At 46.6% G+C, this 20,501-nt stretch overlaps 1 protein-coding gene across 1 annotated transcript in view; it reads right to left on the bottom strand.

The window, feature by feature from the left end:
* Window positions 1-253: 253 nt before the first annotated feature.
* RREB1 (ras responsive element binding protein 1) overlaps window positions 254-20,501 on the bottom strand; it is a 174,968-nt gene continuing 154,720 nt past the window's right edge. The window contains exons 12-13 of the mRNA XM_038770229.1: window positions 7,369-8,205; window positions 254-3,974 (exon numbers count right to left, since the gene is read on the bottom strand). Coding sequence (XP_038626157.1) covers window positions 3,451-3,974; window positions 7,369-8,205 — 1,361 coding nt within the window. The 3' untranslated portion in view covers window positions 254-3,450. The remainder of the gene's footprint in view (window positions 3,975-7,368; window positions 8,206-20,501) is intronic.

Genomic DNA, 20,501 nt, shown 5'->3' on the forward strand with positions numbered 1-20,501 from the left:
GACAGGCAGCCCACATTCCCCTTTCCTTAACACTCCTTCCCAGTTGCCTTGCTCCAGGAGCCTGCCCCAGCCTAGAAGCACTAGACATGTGACAGTGGGCAGGAGAGCCCAAGGGTCCACGGTCGGCAGCTGGCCGGCAGCCAGCGGTCGGGGACAGGCTCGGAGGGAAACAGCCACCCAGAGTACAACAAACCCACAAGGAGAGCCGTAGGCATCTGGGGACCTATAATTTTTTAAAATAACATTTTATTGCTTAGATGGTTTGATACAGAACAGCTTTACTTTCATTCTGAATTTGGAAGTACTGTACAACTGAATAAAAAGAGGAATAAAAGTACCAAAACAAAACTTGTGATTCTCTGTTCATGTGGCATAAACCAGTCTTGAACGCAACTCGTAGCAGCAGTTTAAGTTCCCTTTAGAAAAATATGAATTCCACACATTTATCGTTTCCTGTTTAATGCATGGGCTGAAATCACTAAGATTAACTTCCTTCTTCGAGAAAGAGGATAAAAGACAAACGGAGGGACAGAACGTATTATTGAAACATTTTTTGAAACTAGCATTCGACTGTCACGAAGGCACCCCGAAAGCTACTAGAAATAGGCCTTAAGGTCGTTTCTGTAATTGCTTTCACAGTCAAGTTGTTTAATGTAGTGATTGAATTCTCAGCGTTAAGTCCATTACTTTAAAAAAAAAAAAGAAATGAAACACTTGCACCTCAGACACAACAATTTCAGAAGATGCATTTCTTTGTAAAAGCCCTGAGAGAGGAAAAAAGAATCAAACAAAATGTAGATAGACAAATTAGCTGAACATGCAAACTAAAGCCTAAGATTCACCCATAGTATAAACACATTATAAACTTCACAGTTTAATATTGGGGGGGAAGGGGAGGTGAACAACAAACAAACAAACAATAAATTTCTCAGTCAAACAACTATTAAAAATGTCAATAAAATGTGGCAAGACCATATCATTACTAGGATACAGATAAAGGCTAAATAAAGCTTTTTAAATCAATAGTGATTATTGCTAGCTGTTGTCCCGGCTGCACTGCTGGGAATTGATTACTCGCTACATCATACTGCAGCACAGAGTTTAGTAATGGCTTCTCCCCCACAATATTGCGCAGTTTAGTGTGGAGAGTTACAAAAACAAAAAACAAAAACCCCCAAAAAAGAAAAAGGAACACACACCAATAATAATAATAATAATAATACTAATACTACTAATAATTAAGGGATATGTGAACTGGTTTGTAATTAAGTAGACCACACCTGGTAAAATTATAAAAGGAATCAATGGTTCTCATTTGTTTATTTTTAATCTGGAATAAACCTTTTGCTTTTAAACTTGTTCGTCCATCCCCAATACCTTTTTTTTTTTTTTGGATTTTTTTTAAAAAAAACCCAAAACCCCCAAAGCAAAACCATATATACTGCAACCTTTTTTCTTTTCCTATAGAGGACATTACTTTTCTTTCTGTATTAGAACATTTTTCTTCCTTTGAATCTTGGGCAGTTGAATTTCAGCCTCCAGGAATTTGTGAGAAATTAGAAGGAAAGGAGGAAAATCCATACCTATGTATGTACGCACCTAGAGGGAGGGTTCAAGGCCAAAAGTGTCCCCTTCCTTCCCGACCTCTTGAGAGGAAAAAAAAAAATCGGACAAGAGGCTTCGGTCAGAAAACAGAGAGAGGAAAAGGGCCGCGTATAGGGGGAGGAGGGGAAGAAGTGGCATAAGAGGTGAATGGGGAGAGGGAGTTCAAGTGGTGGAAAGGCACAGGGTGTCCCTGGCAACACTATGGCTCTTACGTCCTAGAGATCACGACTAAAGGACAAGAAAATGCTGAGCTGCCACAAGCCCAGCTACAGTAGGATACATTTTTCTTCACCTCTTGGTTACAGTGGGCTCCACTGTGGACCACGGGATGTTGGCTGAAAATCTTGCATCTCCGTTTCCAGAGGTTTGGACTACCCAGAGGACGCTGGCAATGCCCAGGCTCATCTTCAAGCACCCACCCAAAACCGCAGAAAGGTATGTTGGTTTTATTAGAGCGCGCATCTGAAGATTGTCGGCATCCGTAGCGTTCTGCTGCATGGCAAACACGTCTGGCGGGCTTGCTTTTTGATGAACTGGAAGACTGAACGCCTCGCTTGAGAGTAACAGATTTCATCCCCGCCCGGTTTTCCACGAACACAACCTGCGGCGCTTTCCTGGTGCTTCAGGAGGACCCCCCACCCTCTGCTACGCCTCTCACCTCCTCAAAGGGTGCGGGCACAGACACCCACGCTCGTGGGAATCCTTTTGTTCTCTCCCGTCCCCTTGCTCTGCCTAGATGTCCCTCTGCCCACTTGTGATGCCCGCTGGCCGGCCTCCGCCCAAGTCTCCAGGCACAGATGAAGGGTTTCTTGAAGTACAGTAGAAGAGAGCTGCAGCGGCAGCGTGCTGGTGAAAGCTGCAGTCAATCATTTACACAGGGATCCAAGCTGCGTGGGAGATCTCTGCGGACAAATATTGCCCATTGGTTTCTGCTGACTGCAGAGACTAGCAAACTGATTAATTAATTAATTAATAATAATAATTATAACAATAATACATATGTTGAAGCAAAAAAGAGAATCAAACATATATAACAGCTGTGCATAATTTCCATAGGCTAAGTTGCTAAAGAAACTCTTCTCTGTATGTTTAGTCAGGAAAGAAAGTCTCTGAAAACAAACAAGAACAAAATTTCTAATGCTAAAGAGAGGACACAAGTATGAGATTGAAACTATTATCTTTCCTGGTTTTGGCTTGAACCAATTCTGAATACCTTCATCACCTACAGCTCAGAAAACCTGGAGCCGGGTTACCGCTCCGTCACAAAGTAAAAGGTAAAAAGCAGTCCATTGGAGAAATAAGTGTCTCATCCACATTTCCTCTAAGTACTTTTAAAAGAAATTCATGTTTTCTTCCAGTTATTGGCTGTGGGTATCCAATGGCATTGTCTTCTTCCTGGTTCTAGCTCAGAGAACAAACAACAGAGACTATCACAGAGACACAAGAACGAGCTCACACAACACCAGTACAAAAAAAAAGAGAACATTAATGCTTAAATGAAAAAAGGTCCTCTCCAAATAATTCATTAAAATATTTGTGTTTTCTTTTTAAAATCATTTTGGGGGGGAAAAACAACGTCTGTGATACCAAAAGATCTAGTAAAGTAGTAAGGCACTCATATCAGTATACTCCGTAGTCCCTTGCATCATTATACTGAAAAGGCTATGGCACTAAGATTCAGTCTGCCATACTCCCATGCTTGGTTTCTTCCTGTCACTCCCCCCGCCCCAACAGCTGAAGGTCACCGAAGGTCATCTCGTTCGCTACAAATTCTAAACACTTTGCTCTGCTGGCTTTAGTCTGTGTGCTGGGGACGGAGGGCAGGGCAGGGCTAATTCCACAAAGTCATTCCATCTCCATTAGCTGAGGTGCGCTATCTGCGGAGGCAAGAATGTGATTTGTGGGGGACTTTTTACTATGCCCGCCCAGCAGGTCCTGTACGAAACCTGACGGGCTCTTGCCATCAGTGTTACCCTGAGACCCCTGCTCTTGAGCGCCCCCTCCAGGAGTTGGCTTCTGTGCATTCTTGCTCGGCTCGGCCAGGCCGACGCCAGCCGTTCGCCCTCCGGCCCTCTCCTCCTTGCGGGCCGGATCCTTGACCGGGCCGGTCGAGCTCTCCCTCCGGCTCCGCGTGACGGCCGAATGGCTGCTGGGCGGCGGATTCGAGTCGCCCTCGTTCTCCGAGATGGGATTCGTGCCGCTGTGGGCGGACTCGTTCTCACTGTCGTCCTCGCCCCTCTCCTCCTTGTCGCTTTCTTTCTCTTGGTGCCTGGTGTTTTTGACTTTCTGGTGGATGCGCTGATGACGGACCAGGCTGTGTTTCAGAGTGAAGGTCCGCTCACAGGTCTGACACTTGTAAGGCCTTTCCCCTGGACCAACCAATATAGAAGGAAAAGTCATTAATTACAGTGGGAATTCAAATGATAAAACACCTATCTGGGCAAGAAGCCTCGCACCTTTCTTTCCATTTGAGATGCATCATGACTTTCAGCGCAACAGTGATCCTTCTGTGCATGTTTTTTCCTTCCTTGGGTGCCTAGCAACCAATCACTTCAGGGGGCCAGGGACCGGGTTTGAACTATTACCTTTGAACCTTTTCCCAGGGCTCCGAGCAAAGCTGACGCAGTAACTTAGGAATACATGCCATTCAATGCGATCATCTCCCCCTCTACTCTGAGAAGCACACAAAGCAGTTCTGGACTTTGCCAGCTGCCAGTTTAAAGGCTGGAGAACTGAGCGCAGTTAAGAGTCAGCTAATATTCAGGGTAAGCGACTCCCCCCTCGCTTTCCCAGGAGTGGGTGGCCAGGGATGGGAACCCGCTTCAGCTTCACTCCTTTTCCGAATGCTTGGATTCGGCCGGCTCTGTGGGCAACGGGCCCAGCTTCCCGCTCAAAATGGAAACCATTGCCTCATCGGAGCACGGTCGGGGACTGGGGCTGGGGGCGTTGGAGGTGTCAAGGGAAGAAGACCAGGCAGGAATCAGTTCTGCAAAGGAGGGCACAGACCGAGGATGGAAACAGCACATCTTCCCAAGTCACAAGCTTGTTTATACGCAAGCCCTCAGTGCCTGTTTATAAGGTCCCATCCCCCCACCCACCCCCAAGTGCTTTGAACATTACTTTGCACTCGGTGGGCACTCAATAAATGAAGGTGATTGATTGATTGCCTCCAGAATTAGAGCAGCTGCATTGCCACCTTGCCAGAGGTAGCAATCTGTGAGCAGCTGAGGACACCACCTGCTCTGAAGTCCCAGAATATCTTCTACGAAGGAGGCCAAACTCTGTGCTCTTTCAAATCCCCTAATGCGTGACCGACATCGGAGCTTAGCTTACCCACATGAACATCAAAGTGGGTAAAGAGGGAAAAGCAAGGAGTGAAGCAGAGGGCCTGGAGCCAAGGTGAAATTCCAACCCACTTTAGGAAAATCAACCAGATAAATCAAATTTGGCATTTTGGCCCGGATAATGGTCCCAATTTTTCCCCTGACTACAAAACAAGACATCGAGAAGACCAAACTTGGTTATCTATAGTTCTACTAAGGTCTACGGATGGTGAGCCTCAAGGAGCAAGTCTGTGTTCTTGGGAGGGCATAGATACATGTTGCTTAAAACCCTCTGACCGCTTACCAACGTGAAAAGACAGAGCTGGAGAAGGAAAGGAAACCCAATTCCTATTACATTACAATCACATCAGTGCGGTAACTTCCAGATTCCTGAAGGAACAGGGCCTTTGGCTCTCATGAAAGAACAGAAGTAGCAAAGCCTTCCTGTTCCTCGAAGTGAGGGTTCATCACTAGTCAACTTGTAAATATTTCCATATTTGTCACCCCACACGGAGTGCAAGCTCCTTGAGGGAAGGGGATGTGTCGTTTCTTTATTCCATACTTTTCAAGTGCCTAGGACAGTGCACCACACCAAGTGGGCTCTCTATAGACAACTGCTGCTGCTACTACTACTACTACTACTAGAAGTGGGGGTCATTTTGGTCACAATCCTGTTTCACCTGCTTTGGGCATGAGTGGACTGGTGGAGATCCAGCTTCAGGTCTGCGGTGTGAGCCTCCTAGTAATAATTTCTTTGAAATCTGTTAAGTGCTTACTAGGTGCCAAGTACTGTACTAAGCACTAAGGTAGATACAAGATCATTGGGTCAGACACGGTCTTCGTCCTACATGGAGCTCTCACAGTCTCGGTGGAGGAAGAACAGGTATTGAATCCCCATTTTACAGATGGGGAAATGGAGGCCCAGAGAACTTAAGTGTCTTGCCCAAGGTTATACAGCAGGCAAGCGGCAGAGTTGGGGTTTGAACCCAGGTCCCCTGACTCCTTTCCACTGGGCCACGCTGCTTCTCCGTAGCCCAAGGCCTGCACAACTGATACCAGATATCTAAAATCACGGGGATAATAATAACGATGATGGCATTTGTTAAGTGCTTATTACGTGCGAAGCACTGTTCTAAGCGCTGGGGAGGATACAAGGTGATCACGTTGTCCCACGTGGGGCTCACTCCCCATTTTACAGATGCGGTAACTGAGGCTCAGAGAAGTTAAATGACTTGCCCAAAGTCACCCAGCTGACAAGTGGCGGGGCCGGGATTAGAACCCATGACCTCTGACTCCCAAGCCCGGGCTCTTTCCACTGAGCCACGGGAGGCCCCCAGGCAGACTGCAGGGTTGTGGCGATAGGAGATACGGGGGGAATTTCTGGAATCCCCTGCCATGTAGAATGTCCTACTGGGGCCCTGGGGCAGACCTCTGTGATGGACAGGTGGGCCTAGCGAGCCTTAAAGGCCATGGGTATTGTCTGACACTCAGTCCTGAAGCTTCTCCAATAAGGTAACACACACGTAACCTCATTTCCCAACATCTGTAGGGGTCTGGACTCAAAGCAGCTTTGCGCCAATTCCAAAATATGATAAGCTTTATTATTTCCACGTGGTTGATGTGAAAAGGAAGCTCTCCTGCTAATATGAAATTGAAGGATCTGGATATAAATGAGGGTGCAGACACAGCTGTTGACAGACTGTCACTAAGGTGAATAGATGCTGCAAACCCTGAGAGGATCAGGTCTAAAACAGACATGGTCCCTGCAAATAAATACTCCAGCAGGATTATGTCTGGGTAAGGCTTCAAACCACATTATGAGAGCCCAAGTGGACAACAGTCCGATACCCATATGGTTACAATAAACACGGTTGTGCCTATTTTACATGGTTGCCCTTTTAACTCGCCACTAAGGGATTTCTATGGCTGCATATTTTTTTTCCTGTAAAATGATGTCCTCTCTATTTCATGTGCCTCAAATGATTCCCTTCCTCAAGGCGAACGGTATTCCTTAGGACAAATGGGGCTCTAGCTGGAGTGCTCCGAAACGGGACAACGATGACAGCACCTCGGCCCCAGAGGAGTCACCACTGGCTCTCCTTTGCCGCGGCTCAGGAGCAGAGCAGGCTTTTATGGGAAACGACTCTGCTGTACTGTACTCTCCCGAGTGCTTAGTGCAGTGCTCTGATACTACTGACGACGATGATGAACGAGCACTTTGGCGGTGATCCTAATGTCAGCTAGGGCAAGTCGTAACTGCCCTGGAGCCCTCAGGTGAGTAAAGTCGGGCAGAACGCCAATGTGGCCTCTGGGAAAGGTACCTTAACAGCAAGGTCGAAAGAGTTAAAATTCGAGGAATAAGGGACCCTCCCTCCTATCCGAGGGGCTAGCAGGATTCCTGCTCCTCCCTCTCCATTTCAATCTCATTCTCTCTTTTTACCTGTGTGGGACCTCATGTGTCTCGTCAAGTCTTGCAGGGACCAGAACCGCTTGTTACACACACTGCAGACCTTTTTCCTCTTGTCTGCCTTGCTGACACTTTTCGTCCCGTTGGTCTTTGGTTTCTTGTCATCGTCACTCTTCTCGGAGGACTTCCTCTCTACCATGCTCTCCCCCTCAGAGACACTCTCGCTTTCCTCATTCTCCTTTTCAGCCGGGGCCTCGTCCACCACTGGGGACTCTACCACTTTCAAATTGACGGGGCTCCCTTCCTGCTCGGGATCTAGGTCGCCAGAAAGGGTATCCGAGGTCCCCTCTGGTCCACTCCTGCTCTCGTCCTCACTGGTCTTCTCATTCTTCCTGTCTTCACGGGTGTGAGCCTTCTTGTGGCGGCTCAGGGTCCCAGCAAACTTGAAGTTCTTTCCACAGATGTCACAGGCATGTTTCTTATCGTGTCGGGAAAAGATGCCACTGCCTCCCATGCTCTGATCGCTCTCTGCCAGCTTGAAGTCCATTAGCTTGCTGGCAAAATTGAGGTCAAGGCTTCTATTGCTGACAGAGTCATCCTCTCGACCTTCGGCAACCTCATCCTTCTCTTCCAAACCCTCCTCCTCCTCCTCTTCTTCTTCTTCTTCCTCTTCTTCCTCTTCCTCCTTTTCACCCATACCCTCATCTTCAGGTGCATCAGCTTGCTGCTTCTCCTGTCCATCAGCAGGGCAGTCTTCCTCTTCTCGGCTGAGCGTAGCAGCCGACTCTGGTTGCTGCTGCTCTCTCTCTCTGGAGGTCAGGTCCAATACCTCGTTTCCCGTGGCCGGCATCTCTGGATCACATTGGCTATCTGTGTCAGCAAACAAAAGAGTACAGTTTCAGTTGCAGGCTCATTAATCTGGGACTGGGACTGGGCAAGTCTTGCTAACAGCACTTACCCAGAGAGGTTCTCTCCCTCTTGGCCCACTTCCTAGAGCCAGTGAAATCCAGGATCTGGCAAAAAGAGGTGTGCTCTCGGGGGAGAGGGACGGGCTGAAGGCGGAACACAGCCACTCTCAGGATTAGCCTCTGCTTTCAGAAGGCTGTTATCTGAGCACGGCCTGAGCACTTCGACACTGAGCTGTCAGTTGCTTATAACTCCACCTGACTGCATGGATGACGCCCAACTCCTACAGAAGGAAAACCAAGGCAGGAATGGGCAGACGAGCACAGTGCAAAGTTAGGTTTCTTAATCCAGGACAGCTTTGTGCAATACTGCCAAACCTAGTACTAAGGCTGCTGTGGATGCTCATGTGAACTCGTCTCTAGACTCTGAGCTTGTTGTGGGCAGGGAATGTGTCTGCTGTTGTACTGTATTCTCCCAAGTGCTTAGTACAGTGCTAAGCACTAGTAGCACACAGTAAGCGCGCAGTAAATATGATTGAATGAATGACCTTTTTTTTGCATTTAGCCTATACATCCCCTACAAAAACCTTAAAGATCAAAGATACCTGAAAAGAATGCCCCCCAAATGAATCAAAGTCATATATTTTGTACATACGTACGTGATAAAGACATACATACATCTCTGAGGTTAAACCAGTTGCTTAACCTCAGAGACAAAAGCAGACGCAGGAACTAGACAGAGCCATTCACAGCAATGAATGTGGCACTGTTTAGTATTAACTGTGTCTGCTGCACTGTTTTTTGGCTTGTATCAGTTTGTGCCACTTTCTTGGTAACTATTTTTCATGTGACGTGAGCATTAAACATCCTCAGTAAGGCTCGCTTACCTGACAACTTTAAACGTACTTTTAATACGTATCAAGCGGACCTATCACTTTCCATGTTTAACATAACATGTTTCATGACATTAGTGTGACAGCCAAAACCCTGCAGAACTTTTATATATAACACAGTGGAATACGCTCTGTATTTCTAAAGGCTAACTAGTTATCTCCAGGATTTAGAAGCCCCAGTGATAACAAGAGATAAATACATTCTTCACTGCCCAACAGAGTTGATGTGTATGCTTCAGATTTCTAGATCTGCTACGCTTGCTCTCCTCCACAAGGATAAAAGCTTAAAGTACTGAATTCAATACTCCGCATGCAGTAGGTACCCGACGAGTGGTTAATTGAAAAAGCAGAGTGGCACGATGGCAAGAACCCAGGGATGGGATTCCGGGCACGAGAGTGCCAATCCCGGCTCCACTACTTGCCTGCTGTGCGACCTTAGGCAAATCACTTAATCTCTCTATGCCTCAGTTCCTTCATCTGAAGAATGGGGATTATATACCCTCTTAGACCATGAGCTCTATCTAGATGGGACAGGGACTGTGTCCAACCTGCTCATTTGTATCTACCCCAGTGCTCTGCAGAGCATTACTATAATAATAATAATGCTATTTGTTAAGCGCTCGCTATGTGCCAAGCACTGTTCTAAGCGCTGGAACAAGTATTGCAGATTTTCTAAGTGATGTTTCCTTTCTGTAACTTCAGGCAATTGCAGAACATGAATATTAGCATCCCCCATTACTTTTTAGGGTTAGAGATGTAGAGTAGATTTAGTCCCCCAGAAAGCCTTTTACAGCTATGACTCACAGCGTCCCTGTAAGTCTTTCTAACACTTGATTCTGGCGGTGGCAGGATTCCAAGCCAGGGAGTGTGACTTCCTATCCGAAATAGTAAAAAAAAGGGACTCAGCTTTGACAATCGGTATTAAGAGTATCATGTCAGCTGTGTGACTTTGGGCAAGTCACTTAACTTCTCTGTGCCTCAGTTACCTTACCTGGAAAATGGGGGTGAAGACTGTGAGCCCCCCCGTGGGACAACGTGCTCACCCTGTAACCTCCCCAGCGCTTAGAACAGTGCTTTGCACATAGTGAGCGCTTAATAAATGCCACCATCATCATTATTATTACTATTATCTCGGGCCCCCACTTTTCTCCCTATATTTTTCTACCTGTAAAATGTGTGGGACACCAACATCGTGTCATTGGGGGCAGCTGAGCACATGATTCTCTAGAAGGGAGTTATGCATTCCCATGCACTCTTCAGGGATCGTATACTTCACCTGAGTCAAAGCACATCCCAAAATATCTTTCTTCCAAGGAATCCCAGAAACAGAGAGATAATCAGGCTGTGTCTAACAGTCTATCAGACACTAGGCCACTATTTCACTTAACGGGCCAGCAACCCAACTAGAGAGTCAAATGCATAAGGCTTTGTGAGAAACAGAAATAACATTAATAGAAGATGGCCAACAAGTCTAAATTGTTGGTTTATACATTTTTCTTCTTTTCCGAGGGCTAATGCCAGCATTACTTCCCTGATACAGATGCGTCCTAAGTGAGTTTGCGTAGAACTCCCCGGCCAGTAAAAAAGTTTATTTTAATTTGGCTCCTGAGGAAATGGGACTCTTGTGAAACTCTTCACAGAATGACAACCACAATAATATTACAACCTCTGGAGACAGGCCCACTTGCCAATGATGAAGGGAAATCTTAGGGAAATGAACGGGATAATTCCAGGCCCAAATAATCTCTACTCTCCCTTCCTAATGTCACTTTTTTTGAAAGGGTATTTGTTAAGTGCTCACTATGTGCCAGGCACTGTACTAAGCGCTGGGGTAGACACAAGCCAATCAAATTGGACACAGTCCATGCCCCACATGTGGCCTCACAGTTTTAATCTCCATTTTACAGATGAGGTAACTGGCACAGGGAAGTTAAGAAACTTGCCCAAGGTCACACAGCAGACAAACGGCAGAGCTGGGATTAGAACCCAGGTCCTTCTAACTCCCAGGTCCGTGGTCTATCCACTAGGCCACGCTGCTTCTCATACTTTATACGTTTAAGTTCTGAACAGCCTACAACATAAGCATTGGCCCATATGCCCGGGTGGTTTCATATAGATCCTGGATATACGGGGGCAGTGTCCTTTTTCTAGGCAGAACATCAGATAGTGGGTCTAATGAAGACCAGGTAATCGGTCTAAAATAAATCGAAGATGATCCTTACTCTTTCTTTGGCTCTTCATGGCAATTTACTCCTTAGGAGATCTTATGCAGAAATGTGGGTGATTGAAGGCATAATCTGTGATCTAAACGCAAGTTTTGCAGGCTTACTGATTCTTGGCGTCGCAAGGCTGCCGGAACGAAGAAATGGATGACGAGTATTCACACGGAGTAGTTAAGTGAACACGCAAGGTAATCATAATGATTGTGGTATTTGTTAAGCACTCGATATGTGTCACGCACTATGATAAGCAGCAGAACGGAGAAAGTATGTTCTTCAAGAACTCGTTTTGCAATGAGAAGAAAAATGAGACAAAAATGCATCAACCTCTGCGAACAAAACACAGTTACGTTTCGATTAATAATCTTTCCACTAGGTGGGAGTCTTTTGACCAATTCTTGTCGCACACTGCGCTAGGAGTGGCAACTCTTCAATAAGGGTGGTTTAATGAAAGAACTCCTTCCCTCCCAGTGGACATTTAGTAGGTTTGAGAAACTAAAGCGACTTGTCCAGGAGTTATTCCTATGATCACACTGAATAACCCCATTAAAATCTAGTCACTAACGGTCTGCAACCTTGGTACTATTAAGAAGTATTAGAGAAGCAGCGTGGTTCAGTGGAAAGAGCACGGGCTTTGGAGTCAGAGGTCACGGGTTCAAATCCCGGCTCCGCCGGTTGTCAGCTGTGTGACTTTGGGTAAGTCACTTAACTTTTCTGTGCCTCAGTTACCTCATCTGTAAAATGGGGATTAAGACTGTGAGCCCCCCGTGGGACAATCTGATCACCTTGTAACCTCCCCAGCGCTTAGAGCAGTGCTTTGCACATAGTGAGCGCTTAATAAATGCCATTATTATTATTATTATACTCGACTCCTCCCTCTCAACTCTCCCCTTCATCCTACGCCTACCTTCATTACATTTTCCCAGCACATTTCTGGGATCCGCCTCTTCCTTTACATCCATCCCAAAGACTGCCCTGGCTGGTCCAGGTGCTCGTCCTACCTCAACCTGACTACCGAATCAGCTTCTTTACTGGCCCCTTGGCCTTCAGTCCCTATTTCTTTCATTCATTCATTCATTCATTCATTCATTCATTCATTCATTCAACCGTATTTATTGAGCACTTACTGGGTGCAGAGCACTTTACTAAGCGCTTGGAAAGTACAAATCGGTCCCTACCCAACAATGGGCTCACAGCCTATAAGGGGGAGACAGACAACAGAACAAAATAAGACGACAGGTGTCAATACCATCAGAATAAATACAATTATAGCTATGTACGCATCACTAATAAAATAAGTAGAGTAATAAATATGTACAATATTCACAAGTGCTGTGGGGAGGAGAAGCGGGTAGGGCAGAGGGAGGGAAGGGGGCGATGGGGGGGGAGGAGGAGAGGAAAAGGGGGGACTCAGTCTGGGAAGGCCTCCTGTTGGAGATGAGCTCTCAGTAGGGCTTTGAAGGGAGGAAGACGGTTAGTTTGGCAGATGTGTGGAGGGAGGGCATTCCAGGCCAGGGGTAGGACGTGGGCCAGGGGTCGACGGCGGGACGGGCGAGAACGAGGCACAGTGAGGAGATTAGCGGCAGAGGAGCGGAGTGTGCGGACTGGGCTGTAGAAGGAGAGTAAGGGAGGTGAGGTAGGAGGGGGCAAGGTGATGGAGAGCTTTGAAGCCAATACGACCTTGATATTATGTATAATGTTCCCTGACTCCCAGCCCTGCATTCTTTCCACTAGACCACCCTGCCTCCTAGTCATCCTCCATTAGGACCACCTGGTTTTTAATACGCTCATTGGACTCCACTTCCTCGCAGCCCCTGTCCTTCCCTTAAATCATCTCTCCTTCTTTATATGATTATCCCAATTAAACTAGCTACGCACCCTCAATCTTCGCTAGCTTCAATCTCTGGGGGAATCTCTCAAAAGGGGCACAAATGATTATAAAAATGATTCACACTGTATAACTTGTATCAGAGAAGCAGCGTGGCTCAGTGGAAAGAGCATGAGCTTTGGAGTCAGAGGTCATGCTCCACCGGGAGTCAGCTGTGTGACTTTGGGCAAGTCACTTCACTTCTCTGGGCCTCAGTTACCTCATCTATAAAATGGGGATTAAGACTGTGAGCCCCCAGTGGGACAACCTGATCACCTTGTAACCTCCCCAGTGCTTAGAACAGTAAGCGCTTAACAAATACCAACATTATTATTATTATTATCATCTACCCCAGCACTTACTATGCTACTAAGTCAACACGGCCTTTTCTCTAGCTGATTAATGAAGGACGGTGCCAAATCCCCCCAAAAGAGTGCTTCTCAACTGTGACTCAGAAAGCCGGGCCTGCCCTCAGGGGCATCACGGGCGATGATGACCATGTCCTCGGCACTTGCGGGGGACCCCACCCCTCAGCCCAGAGTGAGAAAACAGAGGTGTGGGAAGTCACGAGGCTACAATTACAACACCAAAGATGTACATTCAAGGCATCATCCCGGTTTCTACACACAGGCAGGACAAATGCCAAAAAAAGTTTTTCACACTTTCCAATGTGCATCCAGGAGTTAGCGGTACTGACCTAGCCAACAGTTGATCCTGGTCTTTAAACTAACTTGTAGCAGCTATGAGTGGAAGTGAAGGAGAGTATCCGCACCTCAGACACTGTTAGCAGAAAATGTAGCAGAAGGAAAAGCTGCAACAACCATTTATCTGTTAAGGAGGAGGAAGGCAGCACGTGTCTTTCAGGTAATCAGAAGTCCAAAGGGCACAGAGTTGTGCTGAGGTAGGCTGAAAAAGACTGAAGATAGAGACCTTTTCCCCCCACTTGGCAAGGGAGCTAGTATCCCTCTTTCTATGAAAGTTCCGACCATTCTCAGCTCCCCACCCCTGCACACTATCATCCCAAAGCGTGTCAGAATACACAAAATCAGATCGGACATGGTCCCTGACTCAAATAGGGCTTACAGTCTGAGAAGGAATGCGGGTATTACACCCCCATTTTACAGATGAGGGAATCGAGGCCCAGAAGGGTAGTAACTTGCCCAGGGTCACAGAACAGGCAAGTAGAGGAGCTGGGATGAGAACCCAGTTCTCCTTTCTCTCAGTCCTGTGCTCTTTCCCTAGGCCATGCTAATGGACTATTATAAATATTCTAATAGAAAGTGGATCTGAAAAAAAAAAAAACAACTGCATTTTTTGGAGCACTTACTGTGCAGAACACCGCACTAAGTACCTGGGAGAGTATAGTAGAGTTAGTAGACATGACCACTGGCCTCAAAGAGCACAGAAGCTAGCTGGGGAGACAAACACTAAAATACATCACAAGGAGGAGGAAGCAACAGAGTGTAAAGATTTGTACATATATGCTACAAAAGGTATGAAGGACCAAAGTGACAGGTGGAGGGGAAATGAGATGAGAGGTTTATCAGGGAAGGCTTCCTGGAGAGATGTGACTTCAGAAGAGCCTTGGAATAATAGCAAGGGCTTGAAAACTCACTTGAGTGCATGGTGAGGGTTGGGGATATTCCCCCAATTTAACCTGGCTGCTCTGGGCAGTGTCACTCCCTAAACACCCTTACCGTGGGCAACTTAACGGCCAGTTCAGTGTTGTAGCTGAACTGCTTGTTTTGCCTTTCACAAATCTTGATCAAGGGGATGTCAATGTTTGAAAGAATTTATCCTGAAAAAGAACTATCTGTGCTAATATGAGAGCCAGAATTGCTTCCCTTAATTTGGGATAAGCCCATTTCCCCTGAGGGAGCTCTTGGCAATTCTGTGTTTGTGCAAGAGATGGTTTTCCCACTTAGATTTGGTAGAAAGCAAGACATCACATTTTGACATGGCTTCTGAGCAGGGTGGGGAGGATTTTTTTTTTGGCGGGGGGCGGGAGAAAACTATCTGACTTTCCAGTGTGTAGTAAAAAGTACTTTTGAGTTGGGAAGAAATTGAGGGGTGGGAGGTGACACCAGTTTTGGTTCCCGGGTAATATCGATGTATTTATTGAGCGCTTACTGTTGCAGAGTGCTGTACTAAGTGCTTGGGAAAGTACAGTTTAACACAGCTGGTAGACATGTTCCCTGCCCACAAGGAGCTTTCAGTCTAGTGGGAAATACTTAAAACTTCCCAAAATTGTTCTTATCGTCAATGGAACACACTATTTCTCTTTGTAATGTCACGGGAAATTTCATTACAAAAACAAAATGAACTTGTTGGGAATTATTTCCACAAAAGCACAACAATGAAATTCTAAAAAGACAAATGATAAGAGGTAAACGGAATCAAGAAATAAAATAAAAGAAAAAACTGGCATGGAAATTAGTATATTCTGTAAGGAAAAAAAAGACAATCATTAGCATTTAATGTTACAGTCAGTGCCTAACTGTACTAAGAACAATATACTGAACACTTGGGAGAACACCATATATTTAGAGGCACCACTCTCAAAGAGTTTACATTCTAGAGGTGGGGACAGGCACTATATTAAATACCAAGTAGGAGGAAAAATACAGTATATGTGATATATGTTTCTTAAACACATCTATATGTTCATACATTAATGCTATAGTGGTTGTGAAAACCCAAGTGCTTAAAGATGAAATGGCAGGGGAGCATGAATTGAGATTATAAATTAATTAGGGAAGGCCTCCTGGAGGAGCTGTGATCTCGGAAGGGCTTTGAAGATGGGGAGAGGAGTGGTCTGTCTAATAAGAAGGAGGAGAGAGTTTCATAGGGTGTGAGCCCGAGGTCAGTGACGAGAGACAAGAACAAGGTGCACTGAGTAAGTTGGCTTGAGAGGATCTAAGATTGTGAACTGGAATGTGGTGGGTGAGGGTGGGTAAGTAGGAAGAAGAGAGCTTTAATGGTCTGGCATTTCTATTTGATGTGGAAAAGAAAGGGCAACTAATGGAGGTTTTGGAGGAGAGGGAAGGCGTATGCAAAATGATGTTTTAGAAAAATAATCTGGGCAGCAAAGTATGGACTGGAGAGGGGAGTATGGACTGGAGGCAGGGAGGTCAGCGAGGAGACTGATGCAATAGTCAAGCTGGGATATGACCAGTGCCTGGATCAGTGTGGGGGCCGACTGGACGGGAAAGAAGAATATGTTGCGGAGGAAGAACCAACAGGATTTTGAGGGCTAACTAAATATGGGGGTTGAAAGAGAAGGGGGAGTCAAGTATAATGTCATGGTCGTATTGGCTTCAAAGCACTCCATCACCTTGCCCCCTCCTACCTCACCTCCCCTCTCTCCTTCTACAGTCCAGCCTGCACACTCCGCTCCTCTGGTGCTAGCCTCCTCACTGTGCCCCATTCTCTCCTGTCCCGCTGTTGACCCCTGGCCCACATCCTACCTCTGGCCTGGAATGCCCTCCCTCCTCACATCCGCCAAACTAGCATACTTCCCCCCCTCAGAGCCCTAATAAAAGCTCACCTCCTCCAGGAGGCCCTCCCAGACTGAGCCCCCCCTTCCTCTGTTCCTCCTCCCCTTCCCATCACTGACTCCCTCTCTCTCTGCTCTCCCCGCTCCCCCCCAGCACTTGTGTATATATGCACATACTTATTATTCTATTTATTTTATGAATGATATATATATCTAATTCGATCTATACTGACGCCATTGATGCCTGTCTACTTGTTTTGTTTTGTAGGCTGTCTCCCCACTTCTTGACTGTGAGCCCAATGTTAGGTAGGGATTGTCTCTATTTGTTGCCGAACTGTATTTTCCAAACCCTTGGTACAGTGCTCCGCACACAGTAAGCACTCAATAAATGATTGAATGAATGGTGAGGATGATAATACTGCTAATACTAAATGTGGTATTTGTTAAGCACTTTCTTTGTTCCAGGCACTGCGCTAAGTACTGGGGCAGACTCAATTCAAACAATAGACACGGTCCCTGTCTCACATGGAGCTCACAGTCTAAGCAGGAGGCACTGAATCCCTCTTTTACAGATGGAACTTAGTGCTGTCTTCCTCCACACATCAGCCAAGCTAGCTCTCTTCCTCCCTTCAAAGCCCTACTGAGAGCTCACCTCCTCTAGGAGGCCTTCCCAGACTGAGCCCCCTCCTTCCTCTCCCTCCCCATCCCCCCTGCCTTACCTCCTTCCCCTCCCCACAGCACCTGTATATATGTATGCACATATTTATTACTCTATTTTACTTGTACATATTCATTCTATTTTATTTTGTTGGTATATTTTGTTTTGTTGTCTGTCTCCCCCTTCTAGACTGTGAGCCCGCTGTTGGGTAGGGACCGTCTCTATATGTTGCCAACTTGTACTTCCCAAGCGCTTAGTACAGTGCTCTGCACACAGTAAGCGTTAAATAAATACGATTGAATGAATGAATGAAAGTGATGGAAATGTTAGGAGGAGGAGAGGATTTGGGAGTGTTGAGGAGAATAGAGGTCAGAGGGACCAAATGCCTTAGAAAATTACAATGGAAGAAGAAAGGAATGAAGATTGGAGATGAGGTACAATGATGGGACATTTAAGTGAGAGGAAACAAATCTTCCCTGAAGAAGTCAGAGACCTTGTGGTTGGATTTGTGAGCAAAAACAGAAGAAAAAGCAAGAAGCCAAATTGCTACCTAGTCTCCCCACCTCCCCTTTTTTCCCGTCCCCTCCCCACCCTCCTTTATCCTCTTTATCCCTGTCTCTTTTTCCTCCTCCCCAAGCCTCTCACAGGCTCAACAGTTCCAGAACAGACTAAGGGTTCAAGACCAGGCAGACTAGGGCTGGGAGACTGGTCCACTCTGGCGTGTCCAAACCTAGAACGCTATGCTGCTTGCTCCAGAGCCTGAAGGGCCCAAGAGCCCAGATGAGTTCCACCCTGGGGCCAAGTGGTGGACCAAGTTCAACTGAGTTATTCCCACTCCCCCCAGGCAGTGCTGTGATTAGAGCTGGGCAAGCAGAATCTCCCAGAGTTCCGGCTCTGGTTAGCACATGGCGGGTAGCTTGTGCAGCTTACTCCACATATAAAAACATCTGGCTGGTACTGGAGCGAGGGGTCAGCCAGGATGCACCCACCTCCTTCCTTCCCAGACCCAACCCTGGCCTAAAACTCAACACGAGGGGGCTTGATTGGAACTGGACGAAGAGGATCCTGGCTTGCTTACCTGCTTTCTGTTCCACTTTGTTATTCACCCACCACGCCCCCCGGCCCCACAACCCTTATGAACACATCCTCATCCTCTGCCGCTTCCTCTGTTGGTAATTTATTTTACTGCCTGCCTCCTCCACCTGGACTGTAAGCTTCTCGAAGGCAGGGATAGTGTCTACCAATTCTATCGTGTTCTTCAAAACGCTCAGTATAGTGAGAGTTCAAAAAATAGCACTGATTGACGTTGGACTTCTAAATGCATTCAGTTTATTTTCCATTCTCTGATCTCTAGACTATAAGCCCGTTGTGGGCAGGGATGGTCTCTCTTTATCACTTTACTGTACTTTCCAAGTGCTTAGTAAACTGCTCTGCACACAGTAAGCCAGGTGCAAAAATCGGGGCATTCGGAGCCAAACGTTCCAACCAAAATGAAGAGCACGCCTGTGAGCGGGTAAGGACACGTGCCTGGCACTTGTAAAGTCAAAAGCAAAACCCTCGGAAGGGGAGGCTGGCTGCGATCGCTCAGGAGAACATCGGCCTACCAGCCATAGAATGACTGGTCTCTCACACAAGGAAAAAAATATGTTCAATATCTTCTAAGCAAAAGATTTCCTCAGGGGCAAAACTTAGAACAGGAGAGCAGGAGGGAGATCATCAGGAAGGCACCTGGACTGGATGAAGGGAGAAAGGATACATAACGAAAATGCCCACCCCAAAAAACTACTAAACTAAGAGCAGAAGTGCAACCTGTCTTGGGAAATGACGAAAACAGACTACCCTCAGTCCAGTCCATGTTTCCCCACTCCTCAGCACCTTGGAGCAACACGTTGATGGCACCCAAAATGGCTACCAGAGAGATTGTCTATGAATCTGATTCCCTTTAGTACTTTCATTCTTTCATTTAATCATATTTGCTCTTTACTATGTGCAGAGCACTGAACTAAGCGCTTGGGAGAGTACAACAACAAACAGAAACATTCCCCACCCACAATGAGCTTACAGTCTGAGGGGGGACACAGGACAGATATTAATATAAATAAATGAATTACAGTCAGGGAGACACAGAAGGGAGTGGAAGAAACGGAAAGGTGGGCTTAGTCAAGGAAGACCTGGATAGGGCTTTGAAAGGGGTGGGGGTGTGGGGGAGAGAAATTGTCTGCTGGATTGAGGTGGGAGCACATTCCAGGCCGGACGCAGGACGTGGTGAGGGGTTGGAGACCAGATAGATGAGATCGAGGCACAGTGAGAAGGTTAGCATTAGAGGAGCAAAGCGTGCAGGCTGGGTTGTAGTAGGAGAGTAGTGAGGTGAGGCAAGGGGGGCAAGATAATTGAGTGCTGTAAAGCCGACAGTAAGGAGTTTTTGTTTGACGCAAAGGTGAATAGGCAACCACTGGAGTTTTTTGAGGGGGCGACATATCCCGAAAATTTTTGTAGAAAAACGATCCATGCAGCAGAATGAACGATGGACTGGAGTGGGGAGAGGCAGGAGACTGGGAGGCCAGCAAGGAGGCTGGAGCAATAATCCAGGTGGGACAGGAAGAGTATTTTCATGGTAGCAGTTTGGATGGAGAGGAAAGGGCAGGTTTTAGCGATGTTGTGAAGGTGGAACTGACAGGATTTAGTGATGGATTGAATATGTGGGTTGAATGAGAGAGAAGAGTAGAGGAAAATGCCAAAGTTACGGGCTTGTGAGACAGGAAGGATGGTGGTGCCATCTACAGTGATGGAAAAATCCGGGGGAGGATAGGATTTGGGTGGGAAGATAAGGAGTTCTGTTTTGGACATGTTAAGCTTGAGGTTAAGGGAGGACATCCAAGTTGAGATGTCTTGAAGGCAAGAGAAAATGATAGACTGCAGAGAGGGAGAGAGATCAGGGCTGGAGATGGAGATTTGGGTAATCTACATCCTAATCCTCCTCAACCTCTCAGCTGCCTTCAACACTGTCAACCACCCTCTTCTGGAAACATTATCCAACCCTGACCTCACTGGCACTATCCTCTCCAATCGTCCCTGCCCACATTGGGCTCACAGCCTAAGGGAGAAGAACAGGTATTGGATTTACTTCT

Source organism: Tachyglossus aculeatus, chromosome X3 (assembly GCF_015852505.1).
Source record: "Tachyglossus aculeatus isolate mTacAcu1 chromosome X3, mTacAcu1.pri, whole genome shotgun sequence".
NCBI classification, from domain to species: Eukaryota; Metazoa; Chordata; class Mammalia; order Monotremata; family Tachyglossidae; genus Tachyglossus; species Tachyglossus aculeatus.